The sequence below is a fragment of the Chanodichthys erythropterus genome, chromosome 10 (assembly GCF_024489055.1).
Source record: "Chanodichthys erythropterus isolate Z2021 chromosome 10, ASM2448905v1, whole genome shotgun sequence".
Taxonomy (NCBI): domain Eukaryota; kingdom Metazoa; phylum Chordata; class Actinopteri; order Cypriniformes; family Xenocyprididae; genus Chanodichthys; species Chanodichthys erythropterus.
In genome coordinates, this window is record NC_090230.1 from 51,839,083 (window position 1) to 51,858,671 (window position 19,589).

General features: G+C 38.5%; 2 protein-coding genes across 3 annotated transcripts; one reads left to right on the forward strand and one right to left on the reverse strand.

The window, feature by feature from the left end:
• The first annotated feature begins 652 nt into the window (after positions 1-652).
• si:dkey-200l5.4 (uncharacterized protein LOC795026 homolog) lies at positions 653-7,609 on the forward strand. The gene is made up of 13 exons (XM_067398104.1): positions 653-755; positions 1,300-1,353; positions 2,434-2,466; positions 2,739-2,771; positions 2,861-2,893; positions 2,986-3,018; positions 3,332-3,364; positions 3,531-3,563; positions 4,256-4,285; positions 4,424-4,444; positions 4,609-4,626; positions 4,836-4,874; positions 5,148-7,609. Exons 1-13 carry the CDS (start codon positions 701-703, stop codon positions 5,180-5,182), a joined length of 450 nt encoding a protein of 149 aa, XP_067254205.1. The 5' UTR covers positions 653-700; the 3' UTR covers positions 5,183-7,609.
• Positions 6,536-19,307, reverse strand: slc20a1b (solute carrier family 20 member 1b). Of its 2 annotated transcripts, none has more exons than XM_067398103.1 (11): positions 19,022-19,307; positions 17,176-17,921; positions 16,918-17,058; positions 16,711-16,796; positions 16,492-16,588; positions 11,159-11,278; positions 9,175-9,399; positions 8,525-9,071; positions 8,245-8,430; positions 8,057-8,141; positions 6,536-7,910 (listed from the first exon to the last, which is right to left on the reverse strand). In XM_067398103.1, exons 2-11 carry the CDS (start codon positions 17,522-17,524, stop codon positions 7,755-7,757), a joined length of 1,992 nt encoding a protein of 663 aa, XP_067254204.1. In that variant the 5' UTR covers positions 17,525-17,921; positions 19,022-19,307; the 3' UTR covers positions 6,536-7,754. The 2 variants fall into 2 exon arrangements, with proteins under 2 accessions (XP_067254204.1, XP_067254203.1); XM_067398102.1 differs by having other exon boundaries at positions 8,525-9,074.
• Between the last annotated feature and the right edge of the window lie 282 nt (positions 19,308-19,589).

Genomic DNA, 19,589 nt, shown 5'->3' on the forward strand with positions numbered 1-19,589 from the left:
GTTTCACCATGAAATGCTATTTGTGTTATAATATTTGTGATTTCTCATGTTTCTGAGTGTGGACATTTGGAAAACATGTCAAAAGTTTTGTTGAATTACACTTTCTACATGGCAGCTTATTGATTATCTCAAACAGATTAGAAATATAATGTTGGTAACTTTCTAACATATAAAACTATTTAGCTAGTAGCCCAGAGTTACTTTTTTCCCAAAATGAGACATTCATTTAATCCTCTTATCATTCGCTTTAGAAGAGTGTTTAACACATCCTCTCACACTAAACACAACAACAAACCCATGTGCCAACTGCAGTGACATCACATCTGTGAGCACAATCAATCATTCCCTTTACTAAGATGCCAAACGCACCAATCTGGAGAGGAAATGACCTTTTACTTTTGAAAACACAAATTAACATCCATCCCATTCTTACACCAGTCACCACTGAAAACAACAAAGTAACGTCTAATCACAAAGTCAACAATGCAAGTCATTCATTGAGGGAATAATGCCACATCTGTGTGTCGGGCAAGAGGTGCCATCCAGCTGTTGGCAGGTAAACAAAGACGAGCCTGTTCCTCCAGAGCATGTGATGCTGGGCAGCATATAAAAAGTGGGATTCAAAGGCACACTGGCATTGGGCACACTGAAATTTAGTACTTTGTTTCAACTTGTTCGGCATCCACCCCTTTCATCCGAGATGAGAACTGGTGTACCCATAATCCTCTTTGTTGCAGTGGCAGGTTTCCACAATGGTAAGATTACAATATAACAACATATGTACATTGATGTATGTCTAGAGCTGTTTGTTTTGTTTTTTTGTTTTTTGTTTTTGTTTTTTACAAAAATGAACACACACACACACACACACACACACACACACACACACACACACACACAAATATATATATATATATATATATATATATATATATATGTATATATATATATATATATATATATTAGTTTTGACAGTTACATTTTTATGAAGTTTTTTATTTATAAAATTGTTGTGCATGACTTGATGTGCATGAATCAGCAGTAATTGGCTAAATTTGTTTTGCTTTGGAATGAAATGTGCTTGTTAAAATTGACTTCTCTATAAATTTATGTCATTAATTACCATTTATTCATCCTGGATTAGCTGGCCAAATAGAAATTATTTTCTTTTCTTTCTTTTTTTTTTTTCATTATCATCGTCTGTACATGATCCGCATGTGGAATAGCCTAACATGAAAGCTGTGTATGAGAGAAATTAAATTATAGCCTATAGTTATGTTTACATTTTTGTATTTGTAGCGATTTCAGCATCTCTGGAATTTGATGAAAGCAATGAATCGCTTGAAGAGAGAGGTAGGCTACATATTCAGCTTGTTTTGCATATTTTTGTTGTTGTTTTTGAATAGGGGGAGAGTAGGGATGGTTGCATTTCCTTCAATTTCTTAGAGACCATATTTGAAAGCCAAAAATTGAATACAGTTGCAACATTCATTAAAATGTAATTAAAATCATTCTTTAACATCATTTTGCCATTTTTTTATTTTATTTGTGCACAGACACATTCACTAAGGTAAATTAACAGTATAAAGACAAAGACTTGTAAAAGGAAAAAAAAACATTTTCATGTAACAAGTAACAACCATGTATTGGTTAATTGTTATAATAAATTCGCACTACAAAATATTTTAATCTTAAATCAAGACTTTGAAATACACTGAAAAAACTATTGTGTACTTCTCTGAAGTGTGTGTGTGTGTGTGTGTGTGTGTGTGTGTGTGTGTGTGTGTGTGTGTGTGTGTGTGTGTGTGTGTGTGTGTGTGTGTGTGTGGATGTGTGGATGTGTGTTTGTGTGTGTGTGTGACTGAACAGAAAACAGAACATATCAAAAGCAGGCTACATTGTGGCCTAGACTGACAGTATTTACTTAAAAAGGGAGATACCTGGCTATTGAAAGATGTCATTAGAAGTTAGTTAGTAATTAATTACTTTTTAGAGTAACTTACACATAATGACAACCTTTTACATTAATGTCATCATTGGGGACAGTTACACTGACAGCCAAGATAAAACTTGCTGTGCTAGCTTGACACAATAGCCTTGACACATGATAGCTATGCCTTTTAGAAGCAAAGAAAACACTGGTTAAAATGATATAACTTTATCATTCTTCACGCAAACAGCTTAGACAGTATGACAAAAATGAATTCTGAGCATGAAAAAAATACTTTTTTACTAAAAAAGTATTTTGTGTAGAAGGAAAGGTCACATGTGTAGTATGAGTAGCCTATCATCACTCTAGCTCATTCCTGATTGAAAGTATATGCCATGTTGCAACCGTCCCCACTCTCCCCATTCTGCAGTCAAAGTTTCAGAAATGAAAAAAAAGAGATAAAAGTAAACTGAACACCCGTTCTCTATTTTGTCTACCCTCAGTGTATGAAGAGAACATCACGACAACACAACCAGGTGGGTCATAGCTAGTTTCCCGAAAGCATCGTTAGTCCCATTGAACTCTATTGATAAGGACAGAGTTTGCGACCATAGTTCGCTTTGAGAAATGCACCCCAGCTCGGTTGGTTGGTAACCTCTTGTAACCTCGTCATTTTGGAGGTCATTCACCACTGACTCACCGATGATTTTTCACAGACGGCCTCTTGTATATCTCGTGCACATTTACTTATCGCAGTGTGCTAAAATTCTCACGGGCTGACGTCGTTATTTTATATCTGTTTCCTCAGATGAGTCGGAATATGCGGCTGCTCGTGTGAAAGGTACATCTGGAGCAAATCAAAAGCTGATCGATTCAAATGTTCAAATGTGTTTAGGGCCATTCACTCACTCTTAATATTTTTTGACTCAGTGACAGAAGATATCTCAAGAACGACTCATATGGGTGAGAAAAGTCTTGTTTTGTTAGTCTGAATCTTTTGAAAATGTCCAAAAAATATTTGTTTATTTCCAAATTTGTCTTGAAAACTTTTACAGATGGAGAGACAGAGACACTAACAAACAATACAGGTAAGGGAATTACTTTTTAAAGACTTTTTAGAAATAGGGAAGCACAGAATATAACAGATGACAAATTGCAGCATACAATAAATGTAAGCATAGGCTATATGAAATATATGTAATATAGATAGATGTATAGGCTATAAAGATTAATATATTATTAAATAATAAATAATGAATTGAATGTGATGAATATAAACATCATTATTACGGAAGAGGGAAACGATGAAGAATTGTCTCTGTCTCCATTTTGTTGCTCAAGAGGATCATTGTTGAAATATGAAATAATTGCATATTTGTGCTCATTAACTAATTTTTACAGAGACAAAAGTGCTTGAGAAGAAAGATAGTGATGGTAAGATGACATGCATCTACTCCAAATTATAGCTTGGATTCAGTTTGATTAAATTTTATTGCTAATGGAATACAGTTTTTTTTTGCATAGGCTATTATTAGCAATAATATTCAGTACAAATGAGTCTGTTTTTTCTAACTTTATACTTCATGAATAATCCTCACAGATGGAGAGACAGAGGCACTAACAGACAATCCAGGTAAAGAGAATGACATTTTTCAGAACTTTATTTCCTTGAAAGATATATATATATATATATATACAGGCTATATGGTAATTTCTGCAAATAAGGCCCTTTATTTACTTACTGGTAATAAATAAGTAGTGAAAATGTTACTTGTGAAGCTTTGAGATGCCAAATTAAATATTACATGAACTGTTTTATTTTGTTCATTTTATATGGTTTACAATGTGGGACATGTTTAAAATATGGGACACAAATAAATGTTTTCAGTCATTAAAATGAGTTATAAAATAATGTAAAAAATGTCCTTAATATAATAAGAACAGATTATGTCAAAATTATGTTACTGTCATATGTTTTAACTGTTGGCTACAGGAAGGTCATGACCTTTGAGGTGGGTCAGGCCAAAATTACCATGTTATGGTGAAGATAAACATTTGATGTGTTTGAAAACAAGCTAAATTTCATGCTAAGTTAATTTTGTGGAATAAACGTTTATGCTATTCAACATTTTTGAACATTTATAATCTAGAAGTTAGAAAGTTTTTTCAGTTAATGTAATGAAATACAGTTACATTTAAAAAAAATCAAAACCCTCATGTATTTCAATTAACGATATAATGTTCTTTCTTTTTTTATGGATACAATCTGTTATTGTACTCAGGCACATGTGACGAAACACTTACGCAATGTTTGTTTTGACGTAGGAGCGAACATCGGAAGTGACGAGTCCGTAGGTACGTGTGGCACGTTGTAAATCCATTCATCACCACAGGGGGGCGGCAGTGTGTCACTTACAATGCAGACTGAGACTACTTTGAAATAAGATCATGTCAACTGACCACAGGTTCTGTTCTTTGATTTTGTTTATTTAGATAAAGACTCTGAGGAAGACCGTAAGTATTATCATTTAAATTATAGTATAGTGCAAGCAAAGACATCAGGGAAGCACTGTAAATTACATATAAACTATGTATATATATAGGTTGGATGGTGTGGCTAAGCTGTAATGTGCCCTGAGTTATGTAAAGTTATGTAATACATGTCTCTTATTGCACAGGCTCTCAGCAGAACACAGGTAAGCGCTTCTTCACGTTACAGTTAGTAGTCTAAGATGTGTCCTTTCCTTAAAATGCAATGATTTTAGTAATACATGTGGTATTTTGTCAGTAATTGAATTGATGACTTGTTGACTTTTGCACTTGTAATAACCTTTTGATAATTTACCTATTCTCTTATAGTCTGCTTGTTTTCTAGTCCCTCACTATTGTCCTGTTGTTGTTTTAGCGCACAGCGAACAGGCTGAAGAGAATGTGAGAACTACTGGTGAGTTGTGTATTTCTTTTCACTATCTGTTAATTCAACAAATGGAATATATATATATATATATATATATATATATATATATATATATATATATATATATATATATATATATATATATATATATATATATATATATATATATATAAACAATGTTTTAGCCTCATCGTACTCCATTATAGACAATGTTGAGGGACGAATCTTAGAAAATGTAAAATATACAATAAATTAAAAAAATACAATTATATTTTATCTCAATGTGACCTTTCTTTCTAGAGGATCTCAGTGAGGAAGAATATGAAGAAAACTAGTTGCCAAGCTGAGTGTGTGAAGGGGCTGCATCTATGTAATATCTTTTGAACCTAAATGTCATGTTATATAAAGCATATTGCAAAATTGCTAACCTGTGTACCACCTGGACAAAATCCACTGCATGTATGAAGGCATGTGTGTCCTGCATGTGTGACCTTTCACACACAATTTAAAAGATCACTACTTTTTTTTTTAAATAAATAGTGTAAACACTGATGGTGTCCAGCATTCATGATAGCCTGCAGGTGGGTGTAATAACAGATGATTACATGGAGTAGTAGATGTAGGTGGTGTAAGAACCTATCTAGGACGGTTATCCAGGTCAGCGCCGTCTACAGTCCCTAGGTGCTCATTTAAGCTTTATTTATACCATCTGCATTGTCCCAGCTTATTTTTGGACCAAAGATGCAACGTTGCCCATCCCTAAAAATAACATTAAAACTAGCTGAAATTGGATATTTTAAAACAGGCATCTGAAAAGATTAATGTAGAGTTAGAGAAACATACTCTAGGATCTATAATAATTCACAGCAAGACCAGTAACATTAAAGATGATTTTATTATTGACTCAACACTTTTGAATGGGGGGTAGTATACTGAAGAGAACAAAAGTACAAAATTATCAGCATAAATTTGCTCAAATTATATAACATATGTATAATAAATATAGGCAGAAGGAATATGATCCCATTAAATGGTGAAATTAAATAAACAGGCAAAGACAGGTGATAATCAAAAATTCATTTTATTCTTTCATCCCCAAAGCACAATGGACAAAATAAAACAAGTTTTTTCCCCTCTTTGGTAACAAAAAAAAGAAAAAAGAAAAACATCCTTAAGGCAACTACAGCAACTATGTAAGGTCTAAATGTGTTAAGTTTAAACCAAATAACCACTCGCAAATGGTGGCTTCACAGCAATGCAGATCCTCACTTCCAGTAAAGGAACGCTGGGATCTTTCTACACCACTGCTACCTTCAGACCAAACCATCATTTAACACCACTGTCCCACACCCTTCTAATAAATAGGGCAAGTGCTGCTGTAGAGGTTACCATAGCAACCCAGTTTAAAATATATACATATGTTTGTATTGGTATACATTCCTCAGAAATACTACAGAAGTAGGTCTATGAGAAGGCTGAAGCAGATGAGCTACACTATCCAACTGGATTCCATCAAGTTTTACAGAATGGTCTCCAATCCAGCGAATGTAAACTTCACTCACTTCATCGATGTTCAGTTCACTGTGTCTGATGTTAAGCACCACAGCAAAGCATTACTGTAATACATTCAGGGGAAAGAGGCTCATTGGTTGTTTTTAAACATAAAGAGGTTCATTTAAGCAGGGGACTTTATTTTTTTTGTTTTAAATATAATTAACTTAATTTTCCAAAGAAGAATTTTGCGCAGCATTATACTGGTAAAACGAGTTTGGGCATCTTAACACTTCTTCCAACAGCAACCCATGGTTACTGAACACAAAGGGCCATAATCCACCGTATGGAGTTCAATTGTCTACAGCAAACACTTGAGGATGCACTGCATTTAAGAGAGTCGCCAATAGCATACTAACTATAGCAATGCTTTAAGGAAAAGCTGAATCTTTGCAGTAGCTGCTCAGATTTTTAACTGTATATCCAAGCACAGGTTGGTCCGTTATAGTTATTTGACGCTGGGCAAAGCAGAGCAAATATTAACAGCTCAATTACAGTGGTGCAAAACACCAAGAAGAGTTTGATGTTCTGTAACCCATTAATGAAAAGAGGACTAAAAGAACAATAACAGATCGGCTGGACTATAAATGTTTTTGGAGACTGCTTAGTTTACCAAGAGGCCTGTTTTGTAGTGTAACCTACAAAAGAACTAAAAATAAAAAGAGACATCTGGAAAAGGACACTGAAATTGTATTAAGGAACATGATGTGAGCAACCAATTTCCTTTGCAAATCAACCCTCACAAGACTCTCCTAAAAATATGAGTGTCATAAGGCTCTATTTGTGAGTTAAGTCAGGCCTGCTTAAGAAAAACTGGAGAACTCGTGCTTACCGAATGTATAGAAGGAAAACATAACTCAATTGCTCTTCCCCAAATTCTTCACACCGAAAAAACGCTTCTCTAAGGAACTCAAATGACGAAAGTAATAAAAAAAAGCATGTCAAATGAAGGCTAATACTGCATTGTAATTGTTTTTTTACCTTAAAAAACCCTTTAGTTCTGTACATAATTACATAAAACAAAAACATGGTGATTTGACATATTTACAAGAGCAAATTTAAATGGCAACCATTCTAGTTATGAAGACATTTTTTCCCTGGCCTATGGCATGTGACCTGGTGCAATGCAATGCACACAAATCATCAATACAGGCTAAAAATGATGAAGCCAAGAATCACAGGCTCTATTGAAAGGGGCCTTTTTCATCCCCCACTCATCACGAGGATGACAGGAGGGAGGAAATTAGAGAGAGAGATGGTTGAGAAGGGAAGGTTGAGACATGCCCTCCACCTCTCTCTGGGGATCCTGGTTCCTCCTTAAGAGCAGAGAGGGAGGCAGAGAGGACTTTCAAGGCCTCACAGAATGACATAGGTGAACAGGGCCATGATGGCCGCGCTGATAAGGCCAGAGATGGGCACAGTGACAAACCAAGCCATGAAGATGTTTCTAAACAGCCGCCAGTCCACTGCCTTCTTGGAGCGCAGCCAGCCGACAGACACCACTGACCCGACCTGAAGAAAATAGAAAAATAAATGAACAAAAAAAAAAAAAGGATACACCCTCCATCAACAAGCTGTAGTTATATCAATTTCATTCAAATGGTCCCCGACTAGGACTTGCTTTGCATCAGATTGTTTTGCATACAGGCCCATGTTACCTTGCAGTGAGTGGTGGAAACTGGAAGACCGATGTTGGAAGCAACCACAACAGTGACGGCTGAGGCGAGCTCAATGCTGAAACCACTGAAATTAAACAAAGTATTGTTTAGGGAAGTCTACCAATTGAGATGTTTTGCTCTGTAGAGCAGGTGTTGTCTGATATTACAGCATAGGTATGTGTTTATACCTAGACGGGGTGATGGGGGTCAGGTCCTTGCCCATGGTCTGGATGACTCTACGGCCCCAGACCCACAGACCGACACAGATGCCCACTCCTCCATACAGCAGCAACCAGATTGGAGTTGGTGCACTTGATATAACAGACCCACTCTCAAAGACCAGCCACAGAGCAACCAGGGGACCAATTGCATTACTGAAAGCAAAAGAGGTAATGCATTCTCAAATCTTGTTTTTAAAATCTGTGAACACAATTTTAAACACTGTACAGTTCAATGCATCTGCATTACCTGACATCATTTCCTCCGTGAGCAAAAGAGCCAAAACAGGCGGTGAGAATTTGTAGGAACTGGAAGAGCATCGACACCTCAGGTCTGTCAGCATCAGCTCTATCCTCCTCCAAAGAACTACGGCTACTCCCAGCATCATCATCAACAATCTCCAAAGTGACTTCACCCTCGCCGAGGCCTTCAGGTGCACCATTCTCTGCTACTGCATTACAGTAACTTGTGTAGCTGTCCATGCGGACGCGCTTCCTTTCCTGGGTGCCAGCTTTTTCCTTGTCTCCGTCTTCGGAAGCACGGAAGTCAGCTTCTTTGGGCTTGATGTCTCCGTACATGCCAATGATGGCCATGGTGTAGGAGGTGTAGCTGTTGTTACGGCGGATGGGCCTGTCGCCACCCTCCCCCATGCAGTCTCCCACTTTTGCCAGATGGAGTTTGTGCAGCAGGTCCTTGTAGAGGCCGGAGTCCTTGTGAACTGTGTGGTACTGAGAGTAACCGTTGCTAGGAATTTGACTGGGGCCGGTGGTAAAATGAACATGGACTGTCTTCGGAGCTGCTGAAGACAGAATAAAGTTACATGATTTATCTTCGACCAAAACAGTAAGCGTATATCATGTTTGGCATGGCATGTGAGGCATCACTCCCTACAGACTTACCATTGCCCGTCTCGGACTCTTTGCAGTCCTTCTGATCTGGGTCATCTGAATCTCCAATGTTAAAGTTTACCCTGCGCTCCTCAGGAAGAGGTGGGGCCGAGGGGGTGATAGAGGACAGGGCACTGGACTCCTCAGGGACAGGTTTCAGGATGGGACTGTGAGCTTCATGCAGCTCCCTCTTCTCCATCAGAGGACTCTCAGAGGGACTGGAAGACTTTGCTTTAGCTGTATATCAAATAAGACAGAATAAAGATAAATGGTCAGCTCTATGCTTGCAAGCAAATAAAAAAAAAAAATTGAGGGCTTTATGGAATGCATACATTTAACACTTTTTCCAAATAATTGTATTAACATTAAATTGAGAACCCTAATTAGTTGAAGGCTGGTAAGCACTTTACTCACTGGCAGTTCATATGGCCATCACAAGCACTCGATTCTATTAACTTTAAGAGGCAAACACTCTGTTTGCTTAAATGGTCACTATAACCCTACATTTCAAGGACAGTCTGATGTAACTCGGTCCATCGTCCACTGAACTGCTGAGCGGTGTCAAAGCACACGTATTTTAGTAGCAAAAGCCAACTTAATCTGTAGCTATTCACCTTAGCCCAACGAGAACGAGCTACTTTCGTCAACACCTCAATTGGACCATGGCTATTCCAGTTCACTAGCCAAAGACCAATTAGTGGATCACTATGACCTAATTAGGTTGTCAATATACAGCCAGACTATAAAGCTCTGTATAGACAACACTAGACGACTTGGTTTGTTTGGGTTAAAGAACCATATTACAACAAACAGACAGGCTGGTATTTCTTGAAAGTGCAGTTGGTGTTAGAATGTTTTAAATGTTTGTCATGTGAAACTGCTTACAGACCTGCTACAAACCATTCTGCTTAAATTCAGTACTTTTGCAGAGCATGTGCAGGGATACAGAAAAAGGACAGTTTACACAAAGAAAAATCCAGAGTTGTCAGAGCTTAACTTGCATTGAACCCATAACATTCCTTTAAAGGGTATATTGTCTTTCTAAGTGACTGATTAAAACTGCTGTCCACTGCCAGAATATTTAATCTGTAGGGTATTATCCTCACAAACACCTGGTGCTAGGACTAAGGCTAATAAATCTTGCATGTCCAGAGATTGCTGTCCAGACTTTTTATAGGGCATGAAAATTTCTGATTTCAAGTGTGTACATATTTAAATAAACCTTAAAAGGTTGATGTATTGTTATATCTTCAAGTACAGTGCAACAACATATCTGTAATGGGCCTAATGTAAACCCTTGATGCAGTGTTTCCCCACAGGATTTTTTGAGACTGTGGTGGGTGAATATTGGTCCCTCTAAGGGGGACATTTTACATTTAAATGCATAAATCTAGTGCATTCTGAGAGCAAAATTTAAGTGACTGGATCAATGAAGAAATTTGTTCTCTTGTAAACAATTTTGTGCTCTAATAGTAATGTATTTATTGGTGATGGTAGGGCACATTAGTCACGTACACAATATATAGTAGCCTAAATGATCGTTCATAAGTGGTCAAACATGTAGTAATGTAGTATACATTTAAACGATTAAATATATGTAACAAGAGGTTACCTCATTTTTATATATATATATATATATATATATATATATATATATATATATATATATATATATATATATATATATATATATATATATATATATATAAAATAAATATTATATTATATATTATATTATATATAAAATCTAAATATGTTAATAAAAAAATTCTTATGATATGAAAAAAAAAAATTATTTGGTTTATATTTGTAAAGTAATGTAAACATTTAACATTTTCACTAGTCTACTTGGCATCATTTTAACTACCCAATTGTGCACTGGAAGTAACATTGAGCATCTGGATATGACTCATAGTTCTACTTCGACTGATTACATTGATTTTATGATTTCCATGGTTAGAATAAACAATTACAAAACTGAAAGATGGATACTTACATTCGATCTTCTTCTTGAGTCGAGGGCAGACAACAAACCAAACGAAGATGCCGGTGACCAGGCCAAAGCTGATGGAAATGAGCAGCACTCCCCACCATTGCAGCTCATTGAATCCCAGCACTGCAGTCCCATCGTTCACAGGGGGAAAGGGACCAAATGGGGTGTCGAGGGAGAGGAGGGGAAGGAAAGGAAAGGTGCTTTTGAGACAACAGGCAGCATGTGCTACCAATAACACAAACAGCATTACGGAATGGACAGGGACATTGTGGAGTCCTGGTTGTTAGTAATGGTGTTGAATATTAAGACATAAGAAGTGGATTCACTGCATTCAGAATTTGCTTACACACCCTTTCAGAGATAAACAAATGCATATTCAGATAATACTAATTAGGCCACTGGCTCCCATTTATCATTTTCAGTTAGAAAATGTGCAAAGAGTTTAATAAGCTACTTTTTTTTTTTTTTTTTTTTTTAATGAGTCTATAGCAACGCAAGCCAAAACAACCACTGCAACCAAGTGTCATATCCTGGTCGCATTCAGAATGCAAGCACAAGGCTTGTCCTCTTACATAACACTTTAAGGGAGATGTGAGTGCAAACAGCAGCAAAATGTTGCAGTGACACAAGACAGCTCACAAGGTCAACGTACCATGTTCAACAAGTGCAGGTGCCTTAAAAGGCTACTGCAGCAAGATATCACCCCCACCTCTTTGGGAGGATGAGTGGGGTAAAAATAAATAAATAAAAAATGTGACCACTCCTGCAGAATGGTTATGTCTGAGCCAAGACTGCGGTGGTAGCTGCGGTAATGAAGAATGTGTGCTGCATGTTTAAGAAAGAGTGCTGGCTGAGCAAGTCGGCCATTTACAAATTCCCCATGGGGTCCAGAACCACAGACAATGAAATGTGTCGACATAAGTCCATGGGACCAAAAAGGGTATTGGAAATATTTAGAGCAAGAGTTTGTCCAAATAATAAAAAAAAAGGCTTTGGTGGAGCAGGGATGTGAAAAATAAAGAGAGGTTGAGAGATTAAAGGACAGGGAGCAGTGGGGCATAAATTCCCATGCCTTGCCACATGCACGTACAACTGCAGGACGCTGCAGGGCATGCCGTGCCGCTGTGTGCTTTGGTTATGCAACTCCAGTTCAATCTCGGGAGACAAGATTCAAGGAGAAGTGCCACATTCTTTGAAGAGAGCACTGAGGTATATAAGGGAGGAACATCTGAACTTTCCAAATCCCGAATTTAGCAGCATCTAAAGGAACAGAGCAGGTGTGGCCAGCGGAGGTGAGGGGGTGAATGACGTAAATAAGAGAAAGGCCAGTGAATGGGGCCCAGTTATCACTTAGGGCTGGCTGGCACATTTCCTGCTCAGCGTGTGAGAAATGCAGTCCTGCGCATATGGGTTAGGCAGGGAATGCATTCACGCTTGCATCAACGTAGTTGGACAAACACTCTCTCACAAAAGGGGAGCTGCCAGACCACAACCATGCAGTGGGATGAATGAATGGAAGTGGATTCATTTCCTGCTTTACCTCACAATAAAATCTGCTATCCCATGGCCTTTATTACACAATAACATGGGTTGTTTTCCAGACACGTTCAAGCACTACACCTCATTCTGGTGATGTGTTGATGATGATTTGGGAGTCATTGTGCCAGTTACTGCAATTGTGGTCTTTGACTGCCTTGTGCCTATTGCAAAAGTTACACACATTTTTTGACAATTAACTAACAACATGAAATAAACTTTTATGGTGTTGTGATATTCTAACTTTGTAGCACTACCAGAATGTTGTTTGGTGTGCAGTCACACCCAGTTTTTTATCCATGGCACCAAGTGTGGCATCAACAAATGAATCTGGTGCTTCAAACAAGACGTTCTTTTTGACACTGTAAACTGTTTTGAGTCATGCTGACTAAGTCTGGCCAAATATAAAAACATTCCATTTCAAATCCACAAAGTCTGTTATTGCTGCCTTTCGTGTTTGCTTTATATCCCCAGGGCAACGAAAACACCCCACTGTCTGTTTTTCCAAAGAGGAAGCAGACCGGAAAACAAGCATAGACGTACTGGGGGCGGGAGGGTGTAGCCAATCATTATGGCCCTCATTATTAACTTAAGAATATGAGTAATACAAATTAAGGCCTGAATAAACTACACAACTTATAAAATCTGAAAAGATTTTAAAAAACTAGGCATCATATATTTTTTCAGAAAAAATAGGTATAATACACTAAACAACTGAGGATCATACACCACCAGGGACCAGATTCACAAAAATCTTCTCAAGAAAGAAATGTCCTAAAACAAATTAAGAAATTTGTAAGGATGTTCCTAAGAGCAATTCTTGAAAAACCCTTAAGTTCTCAGACATTTTCTAAAGAGCATCTCAAGTTGTTGTTTTTTTTCTTAAGAAGAAAATTACAGGCTTTGATGTTATCTGATCTGAGTGCTGAGAGATTTTTGTAGCTTTGTTACGGAGTTTTGAATTCCACAAAAAGTCGTCACAAATAATCATGACTTATTATTGTTTACATTATCTACTACTTGAATTTTGACAACTAGTGTCGACGACTCAAGATTGTAAATCGGGACAAAAGTCATGTAGTTTATTCCAGCCTTTAAGTGTAGTCATTTTGAGAACTAGCTGACTAAAAGTAGAAATCTGAACAAATAAAACAAATAATTGTTTGCCTACTTCAGTCTCAAATGGTCAGGGCTGCTGGTATTAAAAACAAGAAACAGGGTTTGTGTGTCATCTGTATTTTGCATGGGGAGAACTTTCCAGGCACTGTGGTTGCTGAATGACCAGATGTCTTTGTGCTGAAACTGAGGGTGGGGGTCAGTTATAGGACATGATTAAAGTGTTGAGAGCCACCATGTTAGGGAAAGCCTAGATCACAATCCAAATTAGTTTAAATGGGTTGAACATTTTGTACAGTATGTGAGTTAAAATGTGTCGTCACCCTCATACTGCACAAACAGTTAAAATAAAACCAGAAGAACAGGCAGTTCCAAGTACCAGCGCAAACACAGTGCTTCAAGGAAACTCCACCTAGTCATATACTGACTGAATTTTTACAGGGCATATGTGCTTGCGTTCAGCGCCCTTCAGAACACAAAGGAGGTCGATCAACAATTCATGACATGCCGCATGCCTCTCAACCCCCTGGCGAGTGCTGGTATTGTCCTGTCCTGTCTTGGGAGAAGCTCTGGATTATCTGAACCTGAGTGAACTGCCTTAAACAGGTTGAGAGTGGGAGGAGTGAAGGGACTGTGTCTGGTGATCTGCTGCCTTTAAAGCTAATCCAACAGCAATGGCATGGCCAAAGATCAAGATAAGCCTATGTTAAGATGGCTCTGTTAGTATTTTGCCCTGAATTGTGAGTGAGATTGTGAGAGGATACATGCCCTTGTCCTGATGCATTCAGACAACTCACGTGACGTGTGTCAGCTAAAGAATTTGGCTGAAGAGAAACCTAATTCTAATTGATTCAGAGTCCTGAAGTGACATTGCAATTATTAAGTGGGCTCTAGAGGACAGCCTTTTAATTTTGAGATACTATAAAGCTTTAAAGTCATTAGAAACTATACTCTGTGTGTTAAATGAAAACCATTTTGCATAATCTGAATGGACTGATCATTTAACATTACTAAGTCAAAGGTTTTGTAACAAACTTAGTCATCATGAAATCAAAACTGACCCTATTTACTTTGTTAGCACACATTACTAGTCTTGTGGTGAAGAATTACTCTGTGCCAGTTAATACACAGGAAAAAAAAAAAAAAAAAAAAAGATTGTAGTGGTAATCAAAATCTGAATATTTGCTTCCGCTCTGGAATAGCGTTCCTTCTCTGATGACGTCCGTTTGATGGCTTGGGTTGAATATCCTTAAAGGGTTAGTTCACCCAAAAATTTAATTTCTGTCATCAAGTACTCGCCCTCATGACGTCCCAAATCCGTAAGACCTTTGTTCATCTTCACAACACAAATTAAGATATTTTTTCATGAAATCCGAGGGTTTCAATTTTCTCTTTTTATGCCAGTCTCCTATGCTGTTGACATAGCGAACACAGCGCAGCGCTTCCGTGTTTACATCCGAACGGCGGCTCAGTATTGCCGAATGCTGTACATGTGAGCAGCACGACACTTGCATGTAATGCGGACGCAGGAGCCAGCCAATAATGAGTCGGCATTCGGACATAATCACTGAAGTGCTGCATTTACTACATCAACAGCATAGGAGACTGACATAGAAAAGAAGAAATTTGATTAAAGTTGTTTTGTTTTTTGCACACAAAAAGTATTCTTGTTGCATTATAACATTAAGGTTGAACCACTGTTGTCACTTGGACTATTTTAACGAGGTCTTTAATACCTTTCTGGACCTCAAAATGTGCAATGACGTTGCTGCCTATAAGGAGGTGTAATTAATGACAGAAATTTTATTTTTGGGTGAACTAGCCATTTAACCACTCCCCTCCAACCATCAGTCTGCTATGAATGAGGGATGGAGAGGAGGTGCATTAAAATAAAACCCTGCACTGTATTCAATATTCGGTTTCACTTGGAAATATCACAACACTGAAGTAAAGTCGGTTGCAACTTCCGGTTCACGGGGGCTTTAATCTTACTCAAATATTTGAGTACTAAACTCAAGAGACTTTATTCAAAAAAAGCACACTGGCATCCCATAACTAAGCTGTATAACTATAGACTGTCCAAATAAGAAAAAAAACTTGATGCATTAGGGTGTTTTAGGCAGAATGCGTATGTGTTGCTATGTGCATGTGTGTATGCTGCACCTTGCTGTGCCTACGTAAAGAGCGCCCGCCTGGAGTGCATGTGTGTACACACTCCGAGGCTGCATATCGCGTCATACTCTGGCCTGTAGCCTTCATTTAATGGCCCAGGCCAGTTGACTTCTTGAATTGTTGAGCCCTGTAGGTAAAAGGAAACAAAAAGGAGCAAAAGTTGCTCATTTAATAAGGTTTCAATTTAAAAGGCAAAAATATTCAGAGCTCAACAGTTAACAGCACTCAAAAACATAGTGCTTTCTCTACTGAGGCTGACGGTTCTTTTTGATGGGCGAGAATTCTTTATTCCACTGTTTTTTCTCTCCTATGATGGAGAAGGAAAAAACACTGACTGAGGTCATGAATACAGACACCACATGTCCATGTCATGAGTGCTCCACTGACTTTGCCAGAGCCCACTGGTTAAACACTGCTTTGCCATAAGCACTGTAAACACAGTCTGGCAGAGTCTGGGCGTCTGGTTAGGATGTTAATGGGCATGAAAAGGGCAGAAATACAGCAATACTCACATGGTGCTCCAGTAAACATTATGGAGAACAGGTTGATTCCCATTGTAACAGCATAGAAAAATGGCAGGGCCCTCAGACCATTGGGCACTGGATCCTTCTGCAAAGGACAAAATACAGACTCTTAGCAAACAACCTTGATGTGATATATTACATTCTTCTCATTCTACAGCTAAGTAACTCATTAAGACCAAGTTGGAAAGATAAGATCATTATATTTACCTTTTGCAAGATGAACATGCGAACAAAGTAAAAGAGAACGGCAGACATGATCCCGGAAAGGAGAGGCGAGAGGAACCACGAAGCAACTGTAAGGGAACAAAGAACAATGAACTATAAGGAAACTAACACACCTCCAGTTTCTTGACAACCATCATAACCATAAGTTCAATGACAAATGGATTGTCTTTGTGAATGCAGCTGACTCACCAATTCTAAGAATCTCCCACCAATTGACTCCCTGCTGACCTTTGGCGACCAGTGAAAAGCCAATGGTAGCTCCCACGATGCAATGGGTCCCAGAAATAGGAAGCTTCAGAAAAGAAGCAGCCAACTGCCACACCGCAGATCCTGATGAGTGGTGGGGGGGGGGGGGGGAGAAAGCACACTCAAAAAGAGAAACCTCAAATTGTGTATATAAAAATCAGTAATAATATATAACGTACAAGCACTTCATGAGCTACTCACCAAACATAGCGCTGACTGAACCAGCCATCAACACATGCTCTGAGCCGTTGTACATGTTCACGTCGATAATGCCTTTGCGGATGGTCTCGCTGACCTTGGCTCCAAGCAGCACAGAGCCCAGCGTCTCAAAGATAGTAGCAAGAATACAGGCCTGCCTAAGAGTAACTACACCTGAACCCACTGCCGTACCAAAAGAGTTGGCGACGTCATTAGCACCCACTGAAAAGGCCAGGATAAACGCTATGATGAAGCCTACGATCAAGAGCCATAGATAATCTGACGTATTGATTTGAGCATACCCTGCAAGGGTGCTCAAAACCGTTATCGTGGCCAGAGTTGTCGATACCATTGTGCACAGATGGTTTTCAAGTTATACGGAAACAAATTAACTTCACAATCTTACAGGGTAAAGAACCAAATATGTATAAATAATTCTAGCAGCAGCACACTGGATATTTTATCCCCAGAAAATTGAGGTACTAGTGTTTCTAAATCGGTTTCTGCCTCAGACCTACCTTCGCCCTTCACTAAACCAGCAAATCAAAGCAATCCAGACACCAGAGAGAGAATCTGCACTGCTCTGCTCTAAACTGATGTGTAACGTTAAGGGAGAGGGTGGAGTGAGGGCCTATTGCTATCCTCTGAATAGACTAGATCTGTTACAGTTTGTTTTGGCTTGGGCAATTAGGCAGACAGAGCGGACATCCATTGTGCAACAGACACGATGGGTGAATGGTAGCTCATTCCTGAAAAAAAAGGGAGAAAGTGGGAAGGTTCCCATGTTACGCAACAATTTCATTGCAGGGGGGCCAGAACTTAGACATAAGGCTACTCTTACACACTAAAGCAGTATTATCAGTACTTTATTTGCCAGAGAGGGGAGCTGATGGTCTCTAGAAAACTCTCATTGTACAAAAAGGGGGCGCATCTAGAACAGACAGCATGAATGCAAGCCTGATCACACAACAAAAACTTTTAAAAATACATCTTTATATCTATATGCCAGCTGCTTATCCATGAGCTAAAAACCAATGTCTATATGGCTCAATTAATAACAAAACAACCAAAGTAATAAATCGCCGATCGGACTGGTTTGTTTTACAAGCCCGAGAAGGCACCACTTTGATTAATATGTTAAGCTATTTGTCAACAAATAGAAACTTGCATTCAAATTAAGCTGCCAGCGCATCCGTGTCATGTGGCTTTCCAGCACATTCCGGCAATGCAGCCTTTATTGGTAAAGAAAACGCAGAGAATAAATGATGAAACGCGTTTGACTGTCTGTCACTGCAGGGCTGTTCCAACCAGTTTTCCCCGCTCGCGCTAGACACGCACTTCCTCGCTAGCGTTAGCTTGAGCAACCAAATCACTCACGAACAACCCTAATTCGTCGGTTTTTAAGCCGTTATAGATTCGCTGCTGTTATTATGAAAATTAAATAGTAGACTACGTAAATAGAATATTTTTTGTAAGGCTTTTGAGGTTAACAAGGAGATATTTATCTTTTCTGTGCGCGCCGGCTCCCCACTACACGTGTCGTCATTCATTCACACCCGCTAACAGCTAATATGAGGTTATAAATCACAAGTACTTAATTAAAACATTCCAAAATACCAACAGAATAATTATTTTATACATATAAACAACATTTGTCAATGACACTGTATTGTTTACTAATCGTAGAGACGTGTGATTTTTTTCAATATTCGACCGCCTCGAGTCAGCTGACAAAGCCACGAGCTCGCGCTCATTCTAACAGTTCACAAAAAAAAAAAAAACGTCGACGAGAAAGCACGACAAATAACCAGTACCAACAGAATAAGAAAAAAAAAATATTTTTACTCACCACTCAAAGATAATTGTAGATAAATATCGATTTAGATATTTTTGACACAGTAGCCCGCCCAGTCAACTTCCCGTAGACGCTTTCCGCGCGCGCGGGGTAAGACACGATAAATACTCTCGCTCTTTCTTAAGCACGAACGTCGGGTAAATGAAGTAAATTCAAAGCTTAAAGCTACATACAAGACACTGCTGATTGTTTTGAGTCCTTGATGAAATAAAAATTCGCAATAAACCGCTTTTAGCCGGCTTCAGATGATGAGTTCCTGCTTGTCCACGCAAGACATATATCAGCGGACTGAGAGGGCGGGGCCGTCTTCGGTTGATGGTGGCGTCAAACAGTAAACCCCGCCCTCTGACCTTATTAGGCGATTTCGGCACAAAATTTACTTAACCTTAGACTTTTCAACCATTAACCTACTACTACTCTGTAAATTTATAATCTGGAAAATGCCTGGATGCTGATTTTGCACTTCATATAAAGGGTAAATTCAACATCTACCCAACAAATACTTTGCTTTAGATGTTTACAGATGCTGAAAATAATGTTCTTGTACATCTATAAAAAGTAT